Consider the following 19,816-nt stretch of genomic DNA (forward strand, 5'->3'; position numbering starts at 1 on the left):
TGACTGGGTGTCTTTGGTACCAAGTCTCTCCAGAACAGGGGTGGCCAAGTTCAGTCCTCGAGATCTACCATCCTGAGACTCTTAGTTGTCTCCCTGTTCCAACACACCTGAATCCAATGAAAGACTCATTAAAACCCTGCTAAAGTCTTTCATTGGATTCAGGTGTGTTGGAATAGGGAGACAACTAAGAGTGTCAGGAAGGTAGATCTCAAGGAACTTGGCCACCCCTGCTCCAGAAGATCCACTGGAATGACGTGTCAGAGGAACAGTTCCAGGATCGGACATCAGCAAATGGAAAAAGCAGCAGAACACCCAAGTACCACCTGTCTGTGACAGGTAGACGGTTACATGCTAGAAGTGTGGATGGTCCAGTTATTTGCCTGCACAGTTGTCAACCTGGAGCCAGGGCGACTGAGCGGTGACACATGGTGCCAGCAGATGCTCTAAGACCAGTTTCGCTCGTAGTATCTTTAATGAAAAATCTAATTTTTGTCAATATCTTTTCCCACCTCTGGGGGTCACTATGACATAAAATTAAGCAACACTAAGAAGCTTACAGGATTAAAATCTGTCAGCTAATGAACAACCTACTGATCCACAATAAGTCACTCCACTGTAAATTAGACCATACAACAGCAGAATAATTCTTCTTGACTAATAAAGTGGCATCAAATGTCTTTTCTTCCCGATATTTGTCACAAAATTGATTTTAATGGTAAATTAAAAGTAACATTATCCACCTTAATAACCAGCAGCAGAGTGACTTCTGTACATTCTGAGATAATCGAGGTTCTTTAGTGATTTCTTGCACAACATTTGACATTTTTGTAGACACTGTGGAGTCGTTTGATTACCTCAGCGACTTCCAACAGGGAAATTGATGATGATACCCCATCAGCTTCCAGCTCTGCCCCTACTACAGAGGGTGCTCCAGTCTGATGCAGGAGTTCCTCAAATTGTTCCTTCCAGTTGTCCAATTGTCCAGTCCCATCCTTACTGTAGACATCTTGGATAGTTCCCAGTTTTTCTCTCCTGAGGTGCATCAGAAGCACCTAGGTGCCGACCGAAAGTCCGTCTTCATGGTTACTCCGATCTCCACATACACCCTCTGCTTTACCATCACAGCAGAGGCTGCTGCCCTTCGGGCCTGTCGGTACCCTACAAATGTCTCCAGAGTACTCTGAGATAACCTATTGTGGAAGGACTCCTTCAATTGGACGTCTTCCCTGACCACCACCGTGTACGAGGGTTGACACCCCTTGAGGCACCTAAGACCATCAGGCCATGGCTCCTGCAGCTTCAGCAATAGAAGCATTAAATATTGCCCATTCTGGTTCAATGTCCCCATTCTCCACAGGGATGCCAGAAAAGCTCTGCCGGAATGAGTGAGGATCTCTTGGACAGTTGGCTCCTCTAGATGTTCCCAGTTCAGCCGCACCATCCATTTGGGCTTACCAGGTCTGTCTAAAGTCCTCCTCTACCCTCTGGTCCAACTTACCACCAGATGGTGATCAGTTGACAGTTCTGTCCTCCTCGTCACCCAAGTGTCTAGAACATGCGGCCTCAGATCAGATGATATGATCACAAAATCAATCATCGACCTTTGGCCTAGGGTACACTTATGTACTTATGAACATGGTGTTCGTTATGAACAGTCCATGACTAGCACAGAAGTCAAACAGCAAACGACCGCTCTGGTTTAGACCAGGGAGGCCATTCCTCCCAATCACGCCTCTCCAGGTGTCTGTCATTGCCCACGTGTGCAATGGAGTCCCCCACCAGAGCCCCATACAGGACTCCAATTTAGGGACTCTAAGAAGGCCAAATACTCCAAACTGCTGTTTGGTGCATACGCACAAACAACAGTCAGAGTCTCCCCAACCCCTACCCCCCAAAGGCCTAGGGAGGCAACCCTCTCATCTATCGGGGTAAACGCCAACATAGTGGTGCTCAGCTGGGGACTTGTGAGTATTCCCACACCTGCCGGGCGCCTCACACCCTGGGCAACTCCAGAGAAGAGTAAGGTCCAACCCTTATCAAGGAGAGTGGCTCCCGGAATAGCCCGAAAGGCAATGTGGACTTTCCATGTACACCCTGTGGGTTGTTCACCACAGGGGGAACCGTTGGGGTCTGGTGCGCTGTCCCATGGGTGGCAGTGAAAGTCAAGGGCCTTGACAGACCAAACCCGGGCATCAGAGGCTAGCTCTGGTGGAAGGAGCTCGAGCTTGTGCAGGAGGTGGAGCACTACTGGTTAGATCTGGTGGGCCTCGCCTCCACGCACAGCTTCAGCTCCGGAACCACTCCCCTCCTGCTACATGTTTTTAAATCAAGGTCAAGATACAAATGCTGGGGTGATCATGCTTTTGCAGTAGCTGGCCCCAGACTGTGGAACAAGCTACCTCTTGAATTACGTACTATTCCTGACCTAGCGCTTTTTTAATCAAAGTTAAAGATTTATTTAAACTGGCTTTTAACACCTAGTGGGGAGGTGACGTTCTCTTTTTACGTGCGGTTTTAAAATTTTATTGTATATGTGTTTTATTTTTGTGAATTTGAGTTTTTAATGTTAAGTGCTTTGGACACCAGTTGGTGCTGTAAAGCACTGTATAAATAAATGTTGATTGATTGATTAAATCACATTTCTAAAAGCATTTGATTAATTTTTATGAGGCTAAAACCTGAAAATCCACAAACTGATGGTGAAACAAAATAAAACCCTCTCTGGTCGAGTAAAACAAAAACACAGGACTGAGAAAACTAATTCATAATTCCATTTTATTTTCAGTATGACACAACAATAGAAGTATAAATATCTGTTGTAATATACAACATCCATTACATCCATAGAGCTTTCCTTGGGCAAAATACAAAAATCAAACACTTATTGCACATATTCTAAAAGACAAACCATCGTGAGCGAGTTCACCTAATACTAGCTTTGGAAAAAAGAAAGGAAAAAAAAAAATCAACAGGACAACCAGACAGAGAAGAAGAAGACATGAAAAGTCTGATTACTGCACAACCAAATGTTCTTATTAAACATGGTGGCGGCGCGTGAAGACAGCCTCGCACTACAACATCATCTGTGACACAACAAAGATTTGGCAAATCAACAATATACAAAATATACATCCACGATGCTTTGTAAACAAACACTGAATGTGCTTTGAGGATTTAAATGTCAGTTTTCACAGGAAACTAGTGGACGGGGAGCGCGTACGTTCAATGATTTAGATCAAATTTGGTTTCATTCCGGAGAGTATTTACTCAGCGTTTTAACTCAGCGGGGCAACATTAAGGTGCGTTTGTTCTCTCAGTGTACTACATTTACACAAATACAAGAAATCCCTTAAGTACTGTTAAAATCTCTGCGATCCTGAAGCAATGTGCCATTGATTGATACAAACTAAATTCCGTCACGTTACATAAAGTATTTTCCATTTGACTCTTCAACATACAGCACAGTTAGTAGACAGCATTATGGTTTTAATACAGCTAACACCACAAATACACAACATACTTTGTGTCCTAGGCTACTTTCTGGTTGCCACTTAAGGTTTGTGATTTAAAGGCATCTACAGTATCGACGCGTGTGCATTTGTAAACAGCACAAAGTAAACGCTGACACACAAAAGCCTATAAGTACCAAGTATTTGCACACTGATATCAAATACATGCCGTGGACGTGAACGTTATGCAAATCATCGGGACCCTTCACACTTCAATCTTTGAATGCGGTGACGCCGAAAACCAGTGTCGCACTCTGTGCATGTGAACCCTGTCCGTCCTCCATCGTACAGTAGTGTTCAGAATAATAGTAGTGCTATGTGACTAAAAAGATTAATCCAGGTTTTGAGTATATTTCTTATTGTTACATGGGAAACAAGGTACCAGTAGATTCATTAGATTCTCACAAATCCAACAAGACCAAGCATTCATGATATGCACACTCTTAAGGCTATGAAATTGGGCTATTAGTAAAAAAAAAAAAAAAAAAGTAGAAAAGAGGGTGTTCACAATAATAGTAGTGTGTCATTCAGTCAGTGAGTTCGTCAATTTTGTGGAACAAACGGGAGTGAATCAGGTGTCCCCTATTTAAGGATGAAGCCAGTACCTGTTGGACATGCTTAAATGCATAAATTAGCTTCACACAGGTGTGAAGCTAATTTATTTGCAAGAATCCTCCGCAAAGTCCCTCTGTTAAATAAAAGACATGTGCAGAAGAGGTTATAATTTGCCAAAGAACACATCAACTGGCCTAAAGAGAAATGGAGGAATATTTTGTGGACTGATGAGAGTAAAATTGTTCTTTTTGGGTCCAAGGGCCGCAGACAGTTTGTGAGACGACCCCCAAACTCTGAATTCAAGCCACAGTTCACAGTGAAGACAGTGAAGCATGTTGGTGCAAGCATCATGATATGGGCATGTTTCTCCTACTATGGTGCTGGGCCTATATATCACATACCAGGTATCATGGATCAGTTTGGATATGTCAAAATACTTGAAGAGGTCATGTTGCCTTATGCTGAAGAGGACATGCCCTTGAAATGGGTGTTTCAACAAGACAATGACCCCAAGCACACTAGTAACTGAGCAAAATCTTGGTTCCAAACCAACAAAATTAATGCCTCGCAGATGTGAAGAAATCATGAAAAACTGTGGTTATACAACTAAATACTAGTTTAGTGATTCACAGGATTGCTAAAAAAGCAGTTTGAACATAATAGCTTTGAGTTTGTAGCGTCAACAGCAGATGCTACTATTATTGAGAACACCCCCTTTTCTACTTTTTTTTACTAATAGCCCAATTTCATAGCCTTAAGAGTGTGCATATCATGAATGCTTGGTCTTGTTGGATTTGTGAGAATCTACTGGTACCTTGTTTCCCATGTAACAATAAGAAATATACTCAAAACCTGGATTAATCTTTTCAGTCACATAGCACTACTATTATTCTGAACACTACTGTAAATCATCCAGCGTAAACGCCCGACTTTGTGCTGCTACACTACAAACCGGCCGAGTTTATTTGCAAGCACGCACAGAAATCACTGGTTCACATCAATCTGAATTCTTCTAGGCACAATAATTTATATTTTACGCCGACATTCTCACAGTTTGCCAGTAAATACATCAACAATAAAGACATTCTTGCGAAATGCTGACAGCCCTCACAGTTTGACTTTTAATGCTACATACATATATATATTTTTTACAAAAATAGTCTGGTTCCCCCTTATGCCTTTTCTTTCTGTGTTCAAATTAATTTTGGATCATGTAGTCATATGTGAAAGTCACAGGGAGAAGAAAACACGTCACAGTAGCTTAACTTCAGATCACTGACTGATCAAATGGAACACAGTTTTTCTACTATCGAGCATACAAACATGACACTGCAAAAAAAATCTATACATATAATACAAACAACAATCATGTCAGCCCGTGTATCCCCGTTTTACAGTGTTCTATTTACACCATACTGCATAAAAATCAAAGATATATGTACAGATGTCGGAGGAATGTGAATAACACCACGCCTTGCTAAGAACAGCAAGGTTCGTTTCCCATAATTCTAAGGCCCTGTCGCTAATTATGATTCGTGAACTGCCAAGATGATTCCGCATTTTTAAAGTTTTAGGTGAGACGCGCAGGGCGTAGTGTGCTCCCTTTGTGTATTACTGCACAAAACACTAAAATAATTCAGCTTATACTGACCAGAAACACGCATATGCTGCTAAATGGCTAAGCTAAGCTGCGTCATGTACTGCATTAAAAGTCCGGCGGCACTGAAGCCTCGTAGAGTGCAATTCAAAAAAATCATTTATGGCACTGAATCTAAAGTACATCGCTGCCTTGGTAAGGCTCCTCCCACCTGTCACTGATTGCACAATGCCTTCTGCTACCGACAGAAACAACAACGCGCCGGAACATTCACTTGATGAAAAAAGTTTGACACTTTCAGAAGTAATCAACAAACGATCGCCTACATTCAGGCCTACAGACATGAAAGGAGTCATCATCCTCAATGAATGCACACACACATACACCCACGCACACACACCTACCTCGGTCAGAGTGACCCACTGTAACAGCTTGCTCGGTCCTCAGAACAGCCCAATATTAACTGTTTGTTTTTGTTTTTACCTGTTGGAGTCACGGCAGCTAATTTCCGCGCCCTCGTTACTTTTTGTTACCCGAACTACGAGGCGACTCTTTCTGCTGCTTGCACCGACCACCATCTTTGTCTGAACCGGCGCCATCTTTACTGACACACAAAGCACCTTTTGACATTTCCTTTTTTGTGTTTTTCTGCACCGACGTTGCTTCCTGAACAGCGTCCTTCTTCCTCTCCGTCTGCTCCTTGCAGCTGGAAGTCACCTGTTTGTCAGAGGTGGCAGCTCTTGAGTCACTTGCGCCAGGACCTTTGTGAGTGTCCGGTCTGAAGCCTTCCTTGGGCGCTTTGGCAACGGGCTCATGGAGGGTGCAGCAGGAGATGCCACCTGTAAAGCTGGCGCTGTGTGACGAACGCGCGTCTTTCTTTGCTGCAGTTTTTGGCGACATCGCTGGAGCTTCAAGCTGAGCGGGAACATCTGACCGCGGCAGAAGTGAAGCAACGTCTTTTGGTTTTGACTCATGATAGTCCTTGACAGCTGGTGCTTGGGTTTTGGGCAGGGCATCTTTGAATTTGGCATCGACGCTCTGTTTCACAACGGGTGCCGGAGCGACAGCGGGCTTTGGAGAGGAGGATGAGGATACACTTTTCAGAAGGGGGGATTTTAGCTTCGACTCAGTAACTTTAAGGGGGCGAGTTGCGGTTGCTACAGAGCCTTTGGGCTGAGCTTCTCTTTGCTTGACATCTGTGCTTTCCCTGGCAGGCTGAACGGAAGAATGCGTCGGAGGTGCCGTTTCTTCCCGCTTCACGTCACAGCAGCCTGCAGAGGGCAGCAGTGAGTGCTGTTTCAAGTCCTGGATTGCTACTTGAGCAGTTGAACTTGAGGGCACAGTGTCTTTAGCCAAACCTCGACGTTTGGAGTTTGGACTGCTCTTAGCGGGTGCGGGTGGAGAGACGTAATTATGCGACTTTGCTTCAGCTGATTTCCTCTCTCTCTCTGCAGTCACGCTGCCATGTGATGGAGTTTGTGCAGCAGCTCTGGAATTACCTCTGGGACTTGAAGCCTTTTCACTTGCGCTGGATGAAGCCGAGCCTCCCTGATTTGCTGCAGAGAGGTCTGTGTTTGCATTCACGCTTTCTTTAGTGTTGACGTGGTTTTGTGAATTGGATGATTTGTGCGGTGTTTTTTCTGATGGACAGGTGACTGACAGCAGCTGCTCAGGCTTCTTCGAACCACCTCTGTTCTTCATGGATTCATCGTTCTTCTGCCTCAATAAGTTACTGCTCTCGACTCCAACAGACACAGTGTTGCCTTTATTTTTGTTTAAACTCAGTGCGCCTTGTGTAACATCGTCTAATGAGGTCACCGTATTCAGTGTTTGGCTGGAAGCCCCTCCCTTCGGCTCCGCTTTACCTGCTGCGGCACATAACACTTCATTTTTAGAGCAGGAGCCAGCCAAGTCACTGGCAACAAGCACTGCTGACTTTGCAGACTGTGACACGTCTTTACCGCTGCAGTCGCGTGTTTCTACTTTTACGTTACAGCTTTTGTCTTCACACACAGAACCGGACAAAGCCGCGTGGAAGGGGCTGTGTGGTTCTGCGTGTGAAGACGAGCTGTGTGACTGCTGCTGTGCTGAAACGACCTGAACAGATGAGACGTTGTCCTCTACGATGGGGACTCGTTGCTCGCGGTTCTGAAGTTGTTCTGTCACCAATCGCGAGCTCAAACTGGGCTTCAGTGTCAAGGTGAACTGTTCCTCTGCAGCTCTGACTGGAATCTCCACTTGCGCAGGTGTTGAGGATGTTTTTGTGACTTCCTCCGGCTTTGCCGAGGTCAAACCGTGCGCAGCAGCAGTGTCCACTGTGACCTCCTGCTGTTCCACTTCATCATCCTGATCTTCATTGCTGACTTCCCGTATAGACGGTGTTTTTCCACAGGAGGAGAAGTGGGAGGTATGACGGGCACCTCTGTGTTCATGAGCCAGTGATGAACTGGCCTTCATACCAGGTCTGCTCTCTTGCTTCACTGTAAAAGTTGAGGTGTTGCCTTTGGACGTGTTGCTGTTTAATGAGTCGCTGTGTTTATCCTGCGGTTTGTCACCACTTGAACTGCTGCTCACCTCTGCGGTTAAATTACCAGACTGGACTTTGGACACAAGTGTGGGAGTTGCAGGAAAGCCGGATTCAGAGTTTTGGGAACATGCCAGCGGGCTCTTCAGTTTGTCTGCAGATTTGAGTTTGGGGATGGTTATCTGTCTCTCACTGGAGCTCTGGAGCCACAGTGGAGGACTCGTAGAAATACTGCTGCTGGTGTTCTCTGCCATCTTGGATAAACACGTGTCAGTTTTGGAGATTCTGGGCCCAGAGAGCAGCCCGATGTCCAGTGTGCCTTCCAAAGGTTTGAGAGAAGAGACGAGTCGTCCTTCGAGTTTATATTCCGATGATGTCTTTCGAAGAGGAGCGTCTGCTGAAATGAGCTGGAGTTTCTCCACGGCACTCTCTCCTCTACCCAAAAAGAGCTTTGGGACAAGACCTTCAGGGCTGGAGTGAACACTTCCTGGTCCTCCCTTCATATAGTCAGGGGACATGACCGTATCCAGCTGGAGGCTTTTAGACCGGCTAGATCCAAAGTGGAGGTTTTCGTGGATGCTGGACGACATCCGACACATGCAGTCTTCTCGTTCTTCAAAGGACAATCTCTTCCTGGTAAACTCAATGCTGGGAGCTTTGAAGTCCAGTCGGTCTGGCTTCATATTGTCTTTGTTCGGTCTGGAATGCTGCCAGTCCGAGTGACTTGAAGTAAGGGTTGATCTGAATCCGCCCTCACTTTCACCAACAGCAGCAGACGGTTCAGGAATAACCTCAGACACTCGAGTGTTCAGTTTCTTATAGAGCACGTCCTTCAAGGTGCTGCTGGTGGCTTTGGCTTCCACGGGGACACACTCTGGGCTACTCTGCAATTTGGTTTGACACCTGAGAAGAAAACCTTCATCTCCGTCATCACCACACGAGGGGTTGGAGTCTGTTTCAAACAGGGCATCTTGCTTCTGCAGAGACTCCCTTTTTTGTGACCAGTCTTGTCTTTTCACAACCACCTTGGTCTTCAGCTTCTCCTTATCGAGCTCCTCAACAGACTCCTGCCGACTCATTTTTCGAGTGACTGGCCTCTTCAAGCAGCCCTGCTCAACAGGTCGTACACGTGTGACGGTCAGCGGCTCACTGGCCGTCTCTTCCACGCTCTGCAGAACAGCGTAATCCTGGTCTCCGGCTATTAGCTCCTCCCCCTGGACCTCCTCTTGGGTCACTTCCAGACTGTGTTTTCTGGGGCACAGGTGCTTCTTATCGCCTGTGTATGAGGGTGAAAGCTTCTCCTCAGACTGAACACGCTTTAGGAGGGGTGAGCGGGGTGGCTCAGCACTTTTAGGACGGACAATATGGCGAACTATTGTGGGTGGGGAATGTATCTTGGCGGGGAAGGGTTGGGTTGTTTTTGAAACAGCAACAGAATGTCCACTGAGAAGAGGAGAAGGTGAGCGCTGAGGAGACGGCGGCTGGGGGGTGGGTGAAGGAGTACGAGCCAAAGGAGACAGGGGAATGCTGCCGGCGGACTTGCGCCGTCCCTGACGAAGCCTTTGACCTGGTAGTTTGGGGCCGAGACCATGAAGGGTGCTGGGACGTATGTGACCCGAGCCTGCGGGCGAGTTTGGAGCGCTGGAGTTGGGAGAGCTACTCTGAGAGGAGGTGCCAGCTTGAAATTAAAAACAAATAAAACAAACAGAAGGACAGATTTTAGCACTTTATGAAATTATTCGAGATGTTTCAAAGTATTTAACTAAACAAAAAGTAAAAATCACCCGACTGGTTGAAATCTGGTGTTGGATGAAAGGCTGCGGTCGGAGAACGAGGAGAGAGACTGTGAGTCGGAGAGCCGGGGAGACTCTCACCAGACGACAGGGAGTGGTTCAGAGAGGAAAAACTGCGGCTTGTGTGCAGGAGAGGAGACGGCTGCATGGCGAAACGCCTGAAGAGAGACCGCCGCCTGGACAAAAGCAAGGAGAGAAACACAGCACATAAAACAAACACACTCCCTTTTTCCCAATAAGTAATACGCTGGATTAACTAGACACTATATAAAGGTAATACACAGATAGAGCTTTCCGTTATGTCGACCAATGTGATTATGTTCATAATCATATTATATACGTTAATATAATGTCCTGCCATACATCATCTCAACACTATGAAGAGAAAAAAAAAAAAATCAAAATTCCTGCAGTGCCTGTGTCTCCTGAAGGGGGAGCACTACGCTGTTTGTGAAAATTGTATATGGCACATTCCAACAAACAAAATTCTACTTCTTTACAATATTTGTTTGGTACCTTTCTGGCATGTTTTCCTTCTTGGGCTTCTTAGCACATCGAACCATTTTGCTTCTGTAGCTGTTTCTCCGGGCGGGGCCAGTTTTTATTGACGTGTTTTCAAAGGGGGTTGTGGAGATTGCAACTTTGCTACCACTCTGAAAAGGAAAAACACGGTGATGGGCGTATTCCAAATCCCTTGTACATGGTAACACTGATGTTCTGTTACAGTAGTGTTCAGAATAATAGTAGTGCTATGTGACTAAAAAGATTAATTCAGGTTTTGAGTATATTTCTTATTGTTACATGGGAAACAAGGTACCAGTAGATTCAGTAGATTCTCATAAATCCAATAAGACCAAGAATTCATGATATGCACACTCTTAAGGCTATGAAATTGGGCTATTAGTAAAAAAAAAAGTAGAAAAGGGGGTGTTCACAATAATAGTAACATCTGCTGTTAACGCTACAAACTCAAAACTATTATGTTCAAACTGCTTTATCAATCCAGTGAATCACTAAACTAGTATTTAGTTGTATAACCACAGTTTTTCATGATTTCTTCACATGTGCAAGGCATTAATTTTGTTGGTTTGGAACCAAGATGTTGCTCATTTACTAGTGTGATTGGGGTCATTGTCTTGCTGAAACACCCATTTCAAGGGCATGTCCTCTTCAGCATAAGGCAACATGACCTCTTCAAGTATTTTGACATATCCAAACTGATCCATGATACCTGGTATGCGATATATAGGCCCAACACCATAGTAGGAGAAACATGCCCATATCATAATGCTTGCTCCACCATGCTTCACTGTCTTCACTATGAACTGTGGCTTGAATTCAGAGTTTGGGGGTCATCTCACAAACTGTCTGCGGCCCTTGGGCCCAAAAAGAACAATTTTACTCTCATCAGTCCACAAAATATTCCTCCATTTCTGTTTAGGCCAGTTGATGTGTTCTTTGGCAAATTGTAACCTCTTCTGCACGTCTTTTATTTAATAGAGGGACTTTGCGGAGGATTCTTGCAAATAAATTAGCTTCACACAGGCGTCTTCTAACTGTCACAGCACTTACAGGTAACTCCAGACTGTCTTTGATCATCCTGGAGCTGATCAATGGGTGAGCCTTTGCCATTCTGGTTATTCTTCTAGCCATTTTGATGGTTGTCTTCCGTTTTCTTCCACGCGTCTCTGGTTTTTTTTGTCCATTTTAAAGCATTGGAGATCATTGTAGACGAACAGCCTATAATTTTTTGCACCTGCGTATAAGTTTTCCCCTCTCCAATCAACTTTTTAATCAAACTACGCTATTCTTCTGAACAATGTCTTGAATGTCCCATTTTCCTCAGGCTTTCAAAGAGAAAAGCATGTTCAACAGGTGCTGGCTTCATCCTTAAATAGGGGACACCTGATTCACACCTGTTTGTTCCACAAAACTGACGAACTCACTGACTGAATGCCACACTACTATTATTGTGAACACCCCTTTTTTTTTTTTTTACTAATAGCCCAATTTCATAGCCTTAAGAGTGTGCATATCATGAATGCTTGGTCTTGTTGGATTTGTGAGAATCTACTGAATCTACTGGTACCTTGTTTCCCATTTAACAATAAGAAATATACTCAAAACCTGGATTAATCTTTTTAGTCACATAGCACTACTATTATTCTGAACACTACTGTATATGTGAATGAACGTTTCATACACTTTTACTCAAAACCTAAGTCACATAGAATGTCAGTGTCTGTGTAAAGTTTCTGAAAAATAATAGTTACCAGATAGATTGATTATAATTTGTCTTCACAATGATAGATTTTCATTGTGTCAACAGTTTACATACACCAAGATGCATGTCTCTTCAAAACAGCTTGGAAAAATTACAGAAATTGATGGAATTATTTGTAAAAGCTTTAAATGACAACTTGCAATTTAATGGTTTCTCTTCCAACTGTTTCACCACATTTTATGAATTTGAGACACTTGTTTTTTAGTCGTCCTGCTAAGAAATCAACAAACACATGCAGAAGGAAACTGTCTCAATGAACAATGCATGTTCAGTAACATTTGCCAAAGAAATTTAAAAAAATTCTCTCTCACCATCTGCCTCAATTAATTGTGTTAACAGCTAATCTCAAAGGTTTTTTCTTCTTTCCTTTGCCTCCTCTGATCCTCTCTTATCCAACACATCGTTCACTGTGACAGTTTGCTCGTCACCTCCATGGGCCACATTAAACTGACAGATTTTGGCCTATCCAAAGTGGGGCTGATGAATATGACTACTAATCTGTACGAGGGACATATAGAGAAAGATGCCAGAGAATTCTCTGATAAGCAGGTAAATCTTATTTAACTCAAAAACACTGATTTTTTTTCCTTAATAGAAAACCCTTTATGTCGAGAACTGACTGTATTTGTTTCCTGCACAGGTTTGTGGAACCCCAGAGTATATTGCTCCAGAGGTCATTCTTCGGCAAGGCTACGGAAAGCCGGTGGATTGGTGGGCTATGGGCATCATCCTGTACGAGTTCCTCGTGGGCTGTGTACCCTTTTTTGGAGACACACCAGAAGAACTGTTTGGGCAGGTCATCAGTGGTCAGTGTCACCTCAATCCTCAGAAAATAAATACCTGTGGTATTTCTTTCGAGTCACTGGGTAATATTTCACCCTCACAGTAAAGACATTATAGATGTTATTTACTTATCAACCAGCTCCAGATGGTAATGTGGAGATCTTGGAGATCTTTTTATCTTGGAGTATGCGATTATACCACACAGTGCATTGGAAAGTATTCACAGTGCTTCACTTTCCACACCCCATAATGACAACGTGAAGAAAGCTTTTTTTGAAGTTTTTGCAAATTAACAAAATGTGTAAATAGTGAAGCGTTGTGAATACTTTCTGGATGCACCGTATGAACACACTATGGAAACAACTTGGGTCCTAGATGGCAAACACAGAGATAGACAACTGATTCATCCCACATTAAAGTAACCAACACCTGATTCACACCTGTTTGTTCCACAAAATTGACGAACTCACTGACTGAATGCCACACTACTATTATTGTGAACACCCCCTTTTCTCCTTTTTTTTTTTTTTTTTTTTCTTTTTTTACTAATAGCCCAATTTCATAGCCTTAAGAGTGTGCATATCATGAATGCTTGGTCTTGTTGGATTTGTGAGAATCTACTGAATCTACTGGTACCTTGTTTCCTATGTAACAATAAGAAATATACTCAAAACCTGGATTAATCTTTTTAGTCACATAGCACTGCTATTATTCTGAACACGACTGTACGTTATACCTTGTTAAGGGTGCAGCCACAGCTAAAAGATTGAAGCTAATCAACAGGAATGTTGATACAGGCGTTCTTTTTGTTTCTTTTTTTTAATAACAACGCTTCATTCACATGAGGATGAAAATGAGATATTCCACATATTTTCTTTCCTTTAATGTCTACTCCTTAATTGCTGAAGCACAAGATAGTACATGTTTGTTTTACAAATTGTGCATGTCTACTTAAAAAAAAAAATAATAATAATTTCATGGCAATATTCTGCACTGGAGAGCTATAAAAGTGTATATAGTTGCATTCAAAATAATACCACTGTAGCTCAAAATCCTTATAATAGCTGTTTATTTCCATACATGCAAATGCATTGGGAACACTGCACATTCTATTCCAAATCAAAACATGAAGGAAAAATTTATCAAATTATGGGTTTACTTTACAGAAAATGAATAAAAAGGAATATTAGGCTGTTCAAAAAATAGCAGTGCCTGCATTTTTCTTAACAAATGCAAACATTTACTGTATAAACTGAAACATGCTTGAAGATTTTTCTTTCCAGTGAATGACTGAACTAATATTTAGCTGCATAACCACTGTTTTTGAGAACTGCTTCACATCTGTGTGGCATGGAGTCGATCAACTTCTGTCACCTGTGAACAGGAATTCCAGCCCAGGACCACTGGACTACATTCTGTAATTCCTCTGCATTTCTTGGTTTTGCCTCAGAAACAGCATTTCTGATGTCACCCCACAGGATATCTACTGGATTAAGGTTTGGGGATTGGGCTGGCCACTCCATAATGTTAATATTGTTGGTCTGGAACCAAGATGCTGCTCACTTGCTGGTGTGTTTGGGGCGGCTGTCTTGTTGAAACACCCATTAAAAGGGCATTTCCTCTTTGTCATACAGCAACATGACCTCTTCAAGTATTTTGATGTATTCAAACTGATCGATGATCCCTGCTATGAGATAAATAGACCCGACACCATAGTTTGAGAAACAAACCCATATCATGATGCCTCCACCAAGCTTCACTGTGTTCACTGTGAACTGTGGCTTGAATTCAGTTTTTGGGGGTCATCTGACAAACTGTCTGTGGTCCCGAGATGCAAAAAGAACAATCTTGCTGTCATAAGTCCACAAAATGTTGCACCATTTCTCTTTAGGCCAGTCTATTTGTTCTTTGGCAAATTGTAACCTCTTCAGCACGTCATTTTTTTTTCCAACAATGGGACTTTGTGGGGCGTCTTGACTTTACATGGGCCTCCAATAAGCGAAGTGCACTTATGGGAAGCATTATGGGTATTATGGGTGCATTATGGGTAGGCTAAATTATTTGACTACCAACCCACAAGCTATGGCGGCGGAAAGCAGTGAGGAGTGCTATGATTTGGATCATTTCAACCGCTGGGAAGTTGACGATTTAAAGCATTTTTGTAAACTCAGCGGATTGCCTGTTACAACCAGGACTACGTACGGCAGCGGACAGAAGCGGAAAGAAGAGCTGGTTGTGCTTGCGTGTGCTGCATTGTTACAGAAGTGCCAACAAAGGAGGAAGAGAGAGCCGCTGTCAAAAATGACCCGTCCCTGTTGATAGTTGGAGACAAACAAATTTCTGTCCTCTTGAAGGCAACTGATGGATGGTTAGATGAAGTCCAGAGTCTGAAACTGTGGATATTGCAGAATATTTGCTAAGCAGGGATGAAAATCGTAACTCTGCCGGCTTCATAATGACGACAATGAAGGTGGGTCTCACATATAACCTCTTTGGTGTCACGTTTGTTTTGATAAGTTGACAGACATACAATGATATGTGCATGCATGCAATTTGTTTATTGAACATGTTAATTTTACAATATTACGCGCCACGTCATTCATGGCGCGACATTACAGTCATAAGCCGATGCATGAAAATGGCGGCACAGTTTTAGGATATTGACAAAATAAATGTGTGCAAGAAACTTTTTTAGTCTGTCTGTTATGTCCGTCTGGATTTTTCTTTTCTGTGGCAAAATTGTGTAGAATGAACGGCGGTTTACGACCACATTTCTTCTTTCCGTCTTTGTGTGGACTCGGCAGAGCTTTGCAATCGTGTGTTTTCAGCCAACTTTCAAGCCTATAAATTCCGTTCGAGCATTTTAGAACAGCACGATGTGCCCCTGTCATTATTGTACGTGTCGCTTAAGGCTTAAAGCCTTTGAAACAATCCCTGTAAAAGCCTTAACTTTTACAGTCCGCTAATGCTACTGTATATGAAATTCAATGGGAGCATTGTGAGTGTGGTAGTTGGGATTTTTGCCCCCGTTTGACCCACGCATGCAAAGATGTGTTCGCACTTTGCTTATTGTTACAGTGCTCACAGGTAACTGTAGACCTTCTTTGATCACCCTGGAGCTGATCACTGGCTGAGTGTTTGCCATTCTGGTTATTCTTTGATCCATTCTAATGGTGGTTTTTGGTTTTCTTCCACGTCTTTCTGGTTTTTGTTGCCCTTTTAAACCATTTGAGATAATTTTGGCTGAGCAGTCAGCTTTCTGTACTTCTTTATATGTTTTCTCCTCTCCAATCAATTTTTCAATCAAAGTACACTGTTCTTCTGAACAATGTCTGGAAAGACCATTTTACTTTATTTTCAGAGAGAAATGCACAACAACCAGCTTGTACAACATCTGCTGCTTTCGTCTTTAAATAAAGGACCACCTGTACGGGTGTAATAAGGGTCACAAAAAGAGAAACATTTAAAAAAAAAAGCAATATTACTTTTTCTTCACTTTCTGTAAAATAACAAATTTGATACATTTTTTCTTCATAATTTGATTTGGAATAGAATGTGCAGTCTTCCCAATGTATGTGCGGAAACAAAAGTTATTTTAAGAATTTAGAGATTTTTATTTTTACTGCTTGTCCTTTGTAAGGAGCCACTTGTCTGCAAATTTTAAATTGTCTGCAAATTTTAAAATTCTGGGACATGGCTGATTGTATTATAATACAGATTATGTATAAAGTCAAAAATAAGATTTTGCCTCTACATGTCCAGGATTTGTTTAAAATGAGGGATTCCAGGAACATTATTATTTGAGAAATAGAAGATCCGTACGACTGTTAAAAGTCACTGTGTTTCTGTCAGGGGTGTTAATATTTGGAATAATTGTCCTGATAATAATAAAATACTTGGTACATTGGTTGGTTTAAAAAAAAAGAACATTTACCCGTTATAGTTTGAAGGATTTGGTTTACCATTTTTGTCATTGTTCACTATTACTTGTTTGGTTGTGTTTTGAAATTTCAGTGATCTGTTGATTAAGTTAAATTGTTCATTCTTCTCTTTTTTTGTATAGTTGTCATGAGTATATATATTTATATATGTATACATTCTTTATTTTTAATGGTATGGTACATTGTTCCTTTTATGTTTTGTTATTGTCTTTACTATTGTTCATCTGTGTGCCGGGTAAGTAAATTCATTCATTCATTCGTGTCTTTCGCTTGATATACAAGGATTTAGTCCTCAAATGTGTTCATTTGTGGTATTTTAATGAATGTACTCACTAAAGAAGAATGTCACCTTAAAAAACCTGCACTTTAAAGATACCCACATATTGTCATTTACCTTGAGCAGGAGCTCCACCACTTCAGTGTGGACCAGACCGTGAACTGGTTCCCCGTTTACATGAGTAATGAGGTCTCCAGCTTTGAGTCCTGCTTTTTGGGCAGGTCCACCGTCTTCCACGTTCTGATTAACACAAAGGAGAGAAATTCATTGTCGTTCATCTTTCTCCTTCAATGTGGTGGTGTTGTGTGCACAACAGGTGACTGTGATCCTTACCCACACCATGTGGTAGACTGTGTAGACGTCGCTGTCACACGCGTACACGCGGATCGCACGCAGCGTGAAACCAAACTTCTTCCCAGAGCTGTGAATGATGACAGGCTGTCGCAAGTTGGCAGTACAGAGGGAGGAGTCTCGACTTGGTGAAGAATCTCTCGAGGAAGGGTTTGAGGAGAGGGAGTAAGGAGAAAGAGGGCTGGGCAGAGGAGACACCCCAAAGATATCTGCAAAAATCACAGCGGGTACATCTATTTACTTTACTCCTATGTTCGACACTGAGGCTCGATTTAGTGCTGCTGTGAGTGTGTTTTAATAAATCTTATGACCTTGTTGTCTTTGTGCTCCTAATGGGATTTTTTTCTCTCCCAGCAGTCACAATGTCTTCCTAATGGCATGCTGACTATCCTCGCTAACAGCTAACCCCCTGCTACTTGTTGTGGTCACACTTGCACGCGTGTCTCATTTTGCACAGTGATAAAGTGGGCTTTTGTCTTTTTTTCCATTTTCTCAATGTCCATGGTCTCAATTTTAATACCTGACATATTCCTGTTTGGACTTTATAAATGAGCCTTGTGTTTTCAACTTCTGGTTCCTTTAATTCAGACTCAATTAAGGTGAGGAAACAAACTATTTCTCAGTTTAAATGTATTCAAAGTTACAGTGAGATTCACAAACTTGACACACGCAGGAGATCCGTCCTTCAGAGACCCGAACAAAAAAACAAACACTTTTGGACAACACGTCAAAACTTGAGTCCCTCTTTGTTCTGAATGCTAAAACCAGTTAAATCCAGCAGAAAAAGTACAATCATTGATACCAAAACATAATAACAAAATAGAATATAAACCCACAGATGTATCTAACAGTGTAAACACTGAAATGACATTTTCAGCTTACCTCCTGGTATCGTAAGGGAGAGGGCACCAGTCGAGACAGACTTTGGGACTTTGGAACCAGGTCCAGTTTTCTCACCAGAAGAGTTAGGCTGCACAGAGGTCGTCTGAGCGATCTGTTGTTCGGATGTGTTGCTGGGACTTTCAGGACTCTCCACACCCTCACCTCTCGGGGTCAGCTGGTCCAAATGTTCAGAGAAACTTCCTAATAACCAGAAAAGATGGAAGCAAACTGAGGTACACATCTACGCAGAGATAGTCTTATTTTATATTCTTTAAAAAAAAAAAAAAAAAAAAGAGATGAATGAGGGAAGGACTTTAAAACAAGAAAACTGATCAAATCTAGGGTCTAATTTCCAACGTGCTTTCTAGCAGAGGGGGAAATTATGTTATCCTTTAAAGAAAATCCTATACATACACAGCTTCCCCAGTCACAGACACAAAAGCCTATCAGATAGCAAATTCAGGGGCATCCTGTGTGTTCTGACTGCTTTTTTTGGTTGATTTTTGTCTTTAAAGCCCAGGTTACACATAGACGGTTTTGTCGGCAGGCAGTACGTAGACCGAAGTTCGCGGTAGTTCCGGCTCCGTCTCCACCACAGGGCTACCCTCTGCTTCTGAACCAGACCTCTTGGTAAGTCCTTGCCGCTGCCAATTTTCTTTTAGGAGGCATACTGGAGCTTCTCTGCAAAAATATCTGGAGCTGGCCGCGAGTGAGAGGCCTGCATGCAGCGCGCTAGTGTTTTTATATTGACTGCCGCCTATCGGCCATTTGGAACGCCATTAACCGGGAGGTGGCGTTTAGAACGACGTATTGTCCACTAGCGCCGTCGTTTTGTCTGCCTCTGTCGCTGGTTAAAACGCCTTTGAGGACACCGATGTGGGCTCTATCGCCATTTTACACACCGTTGATTAGGGATACAACACCGGCCTCCAATTACGGCGGTGTAAACTGCGGCACTACAGGAAGGAGCAGGATGACACGGCGATTAAAAAAGTATCAAACGCCGTTGTTCGCGTTGTCTCCGTCGTCACGCGAATTCTCCGGGAGCGCTCCCGGAATTATTCGACATGTTGAATAATTTTTTCGAGGATTCCCGGTAAAGCCGGAACTAAGCCACGCCCCCTAGTGCTTGCAACTAATAAGTAATGTAACTAATAAGGTAACTAGTAATCTAACTTGGTTCCACTTAAGATTGAGCAATCAGTACTAAATCTTAAAAATAACCAAGTTAGATTATGAATTACTTTATTAATTACATTCAGAAGCTGCCGACAAGTTGTCCGCAGCTGCTAATGAAGTAACTGTATAAAGTAACTGTAA

General features: G+C 42.7%; 2 protein-coding genes across 9 annotated transcripts in view; one reads left to right on the forward strand and one right to left on the reverse strand.

The window, feature by feature from the left end:
- Positions 1-5,208: 5,208 nt before the first annotated feature.
- The window catches only part of mast4 (microtubule associated serine/threonine kinase family member 4), a 191,759-nt gene continuing 177,151 nt past the window's right edge, over positions 5,209-19,816 (reverse strand). For 7 of the 8 annotated variants that reach the window (XM_034192490.1, XM_034192494.1, XM_034192491.1 and 4 more), the window contains 6 exons: positions 18,497-18,697; positions 17,597-17,823; positions 17,381-17,503; positions 10,495-10,631; positions 9,970-10,154; positions 5,209-9,863 (listed from right to left, as the gene is read on the reverse strand). In XM_034192490.1, coding sequence (XP_034048381.1) covers positions 6,181-9,863; positions 9,970-10,154; positions 10,495-10,631; positions 17,381-17,503; positions 17,597-17,823; positions 18,497-18,697 — 4,556 coding nt within the window. In that variant the 3' untranslated portion in view covers positions 5,209-6,180. The remainder of the gene's footprint in view (positions 9,864-9,969; positions 10,155-10,494; positions 10,632-17,380; positions 17,504-17,596; positions 17,824-18,496; positions 18,698-19,816) is intronic. The other variant, XM_034192492.1, reaches the window with a different exon arrangement.
- On the forward strand, positions 12,416-13,166 carry LOC117529648 (microtubule-associated serine/threonine-protein kinase 3-like). The gene is made up of 2 exons (XM_034192498.1): positions 12,416-12,811; positions 12,903-13,166. The coding sequence occupies exons 1-2, from the start codon at positions 12,695-12,697 to the stop codon at positions 13,149-13,151; spliced, it is 366 nt and encodes a 121-aa protein (XP_034048389.1). The 5' UTR covers positions 12,416-12,694; the 3' UTR covers positions 13,152-13,166.

The sequence above is a fragment of the Thalassophryne amazonica genome, chromosome 17 (genome assembly GCF_902500255.1).
Source record: "Thalassophryne amazonica chromosome 17, fThaAma1.1, whole genome shotgun sequence".
In the NCBI taxonomy this organism is placed as follows: Eukaryota; Metazoa; Chordata; class Actinopteri; order Batrachoidiformes; family Batrachoididae; genus Thalassophryne; species Thalassophryne amazonica.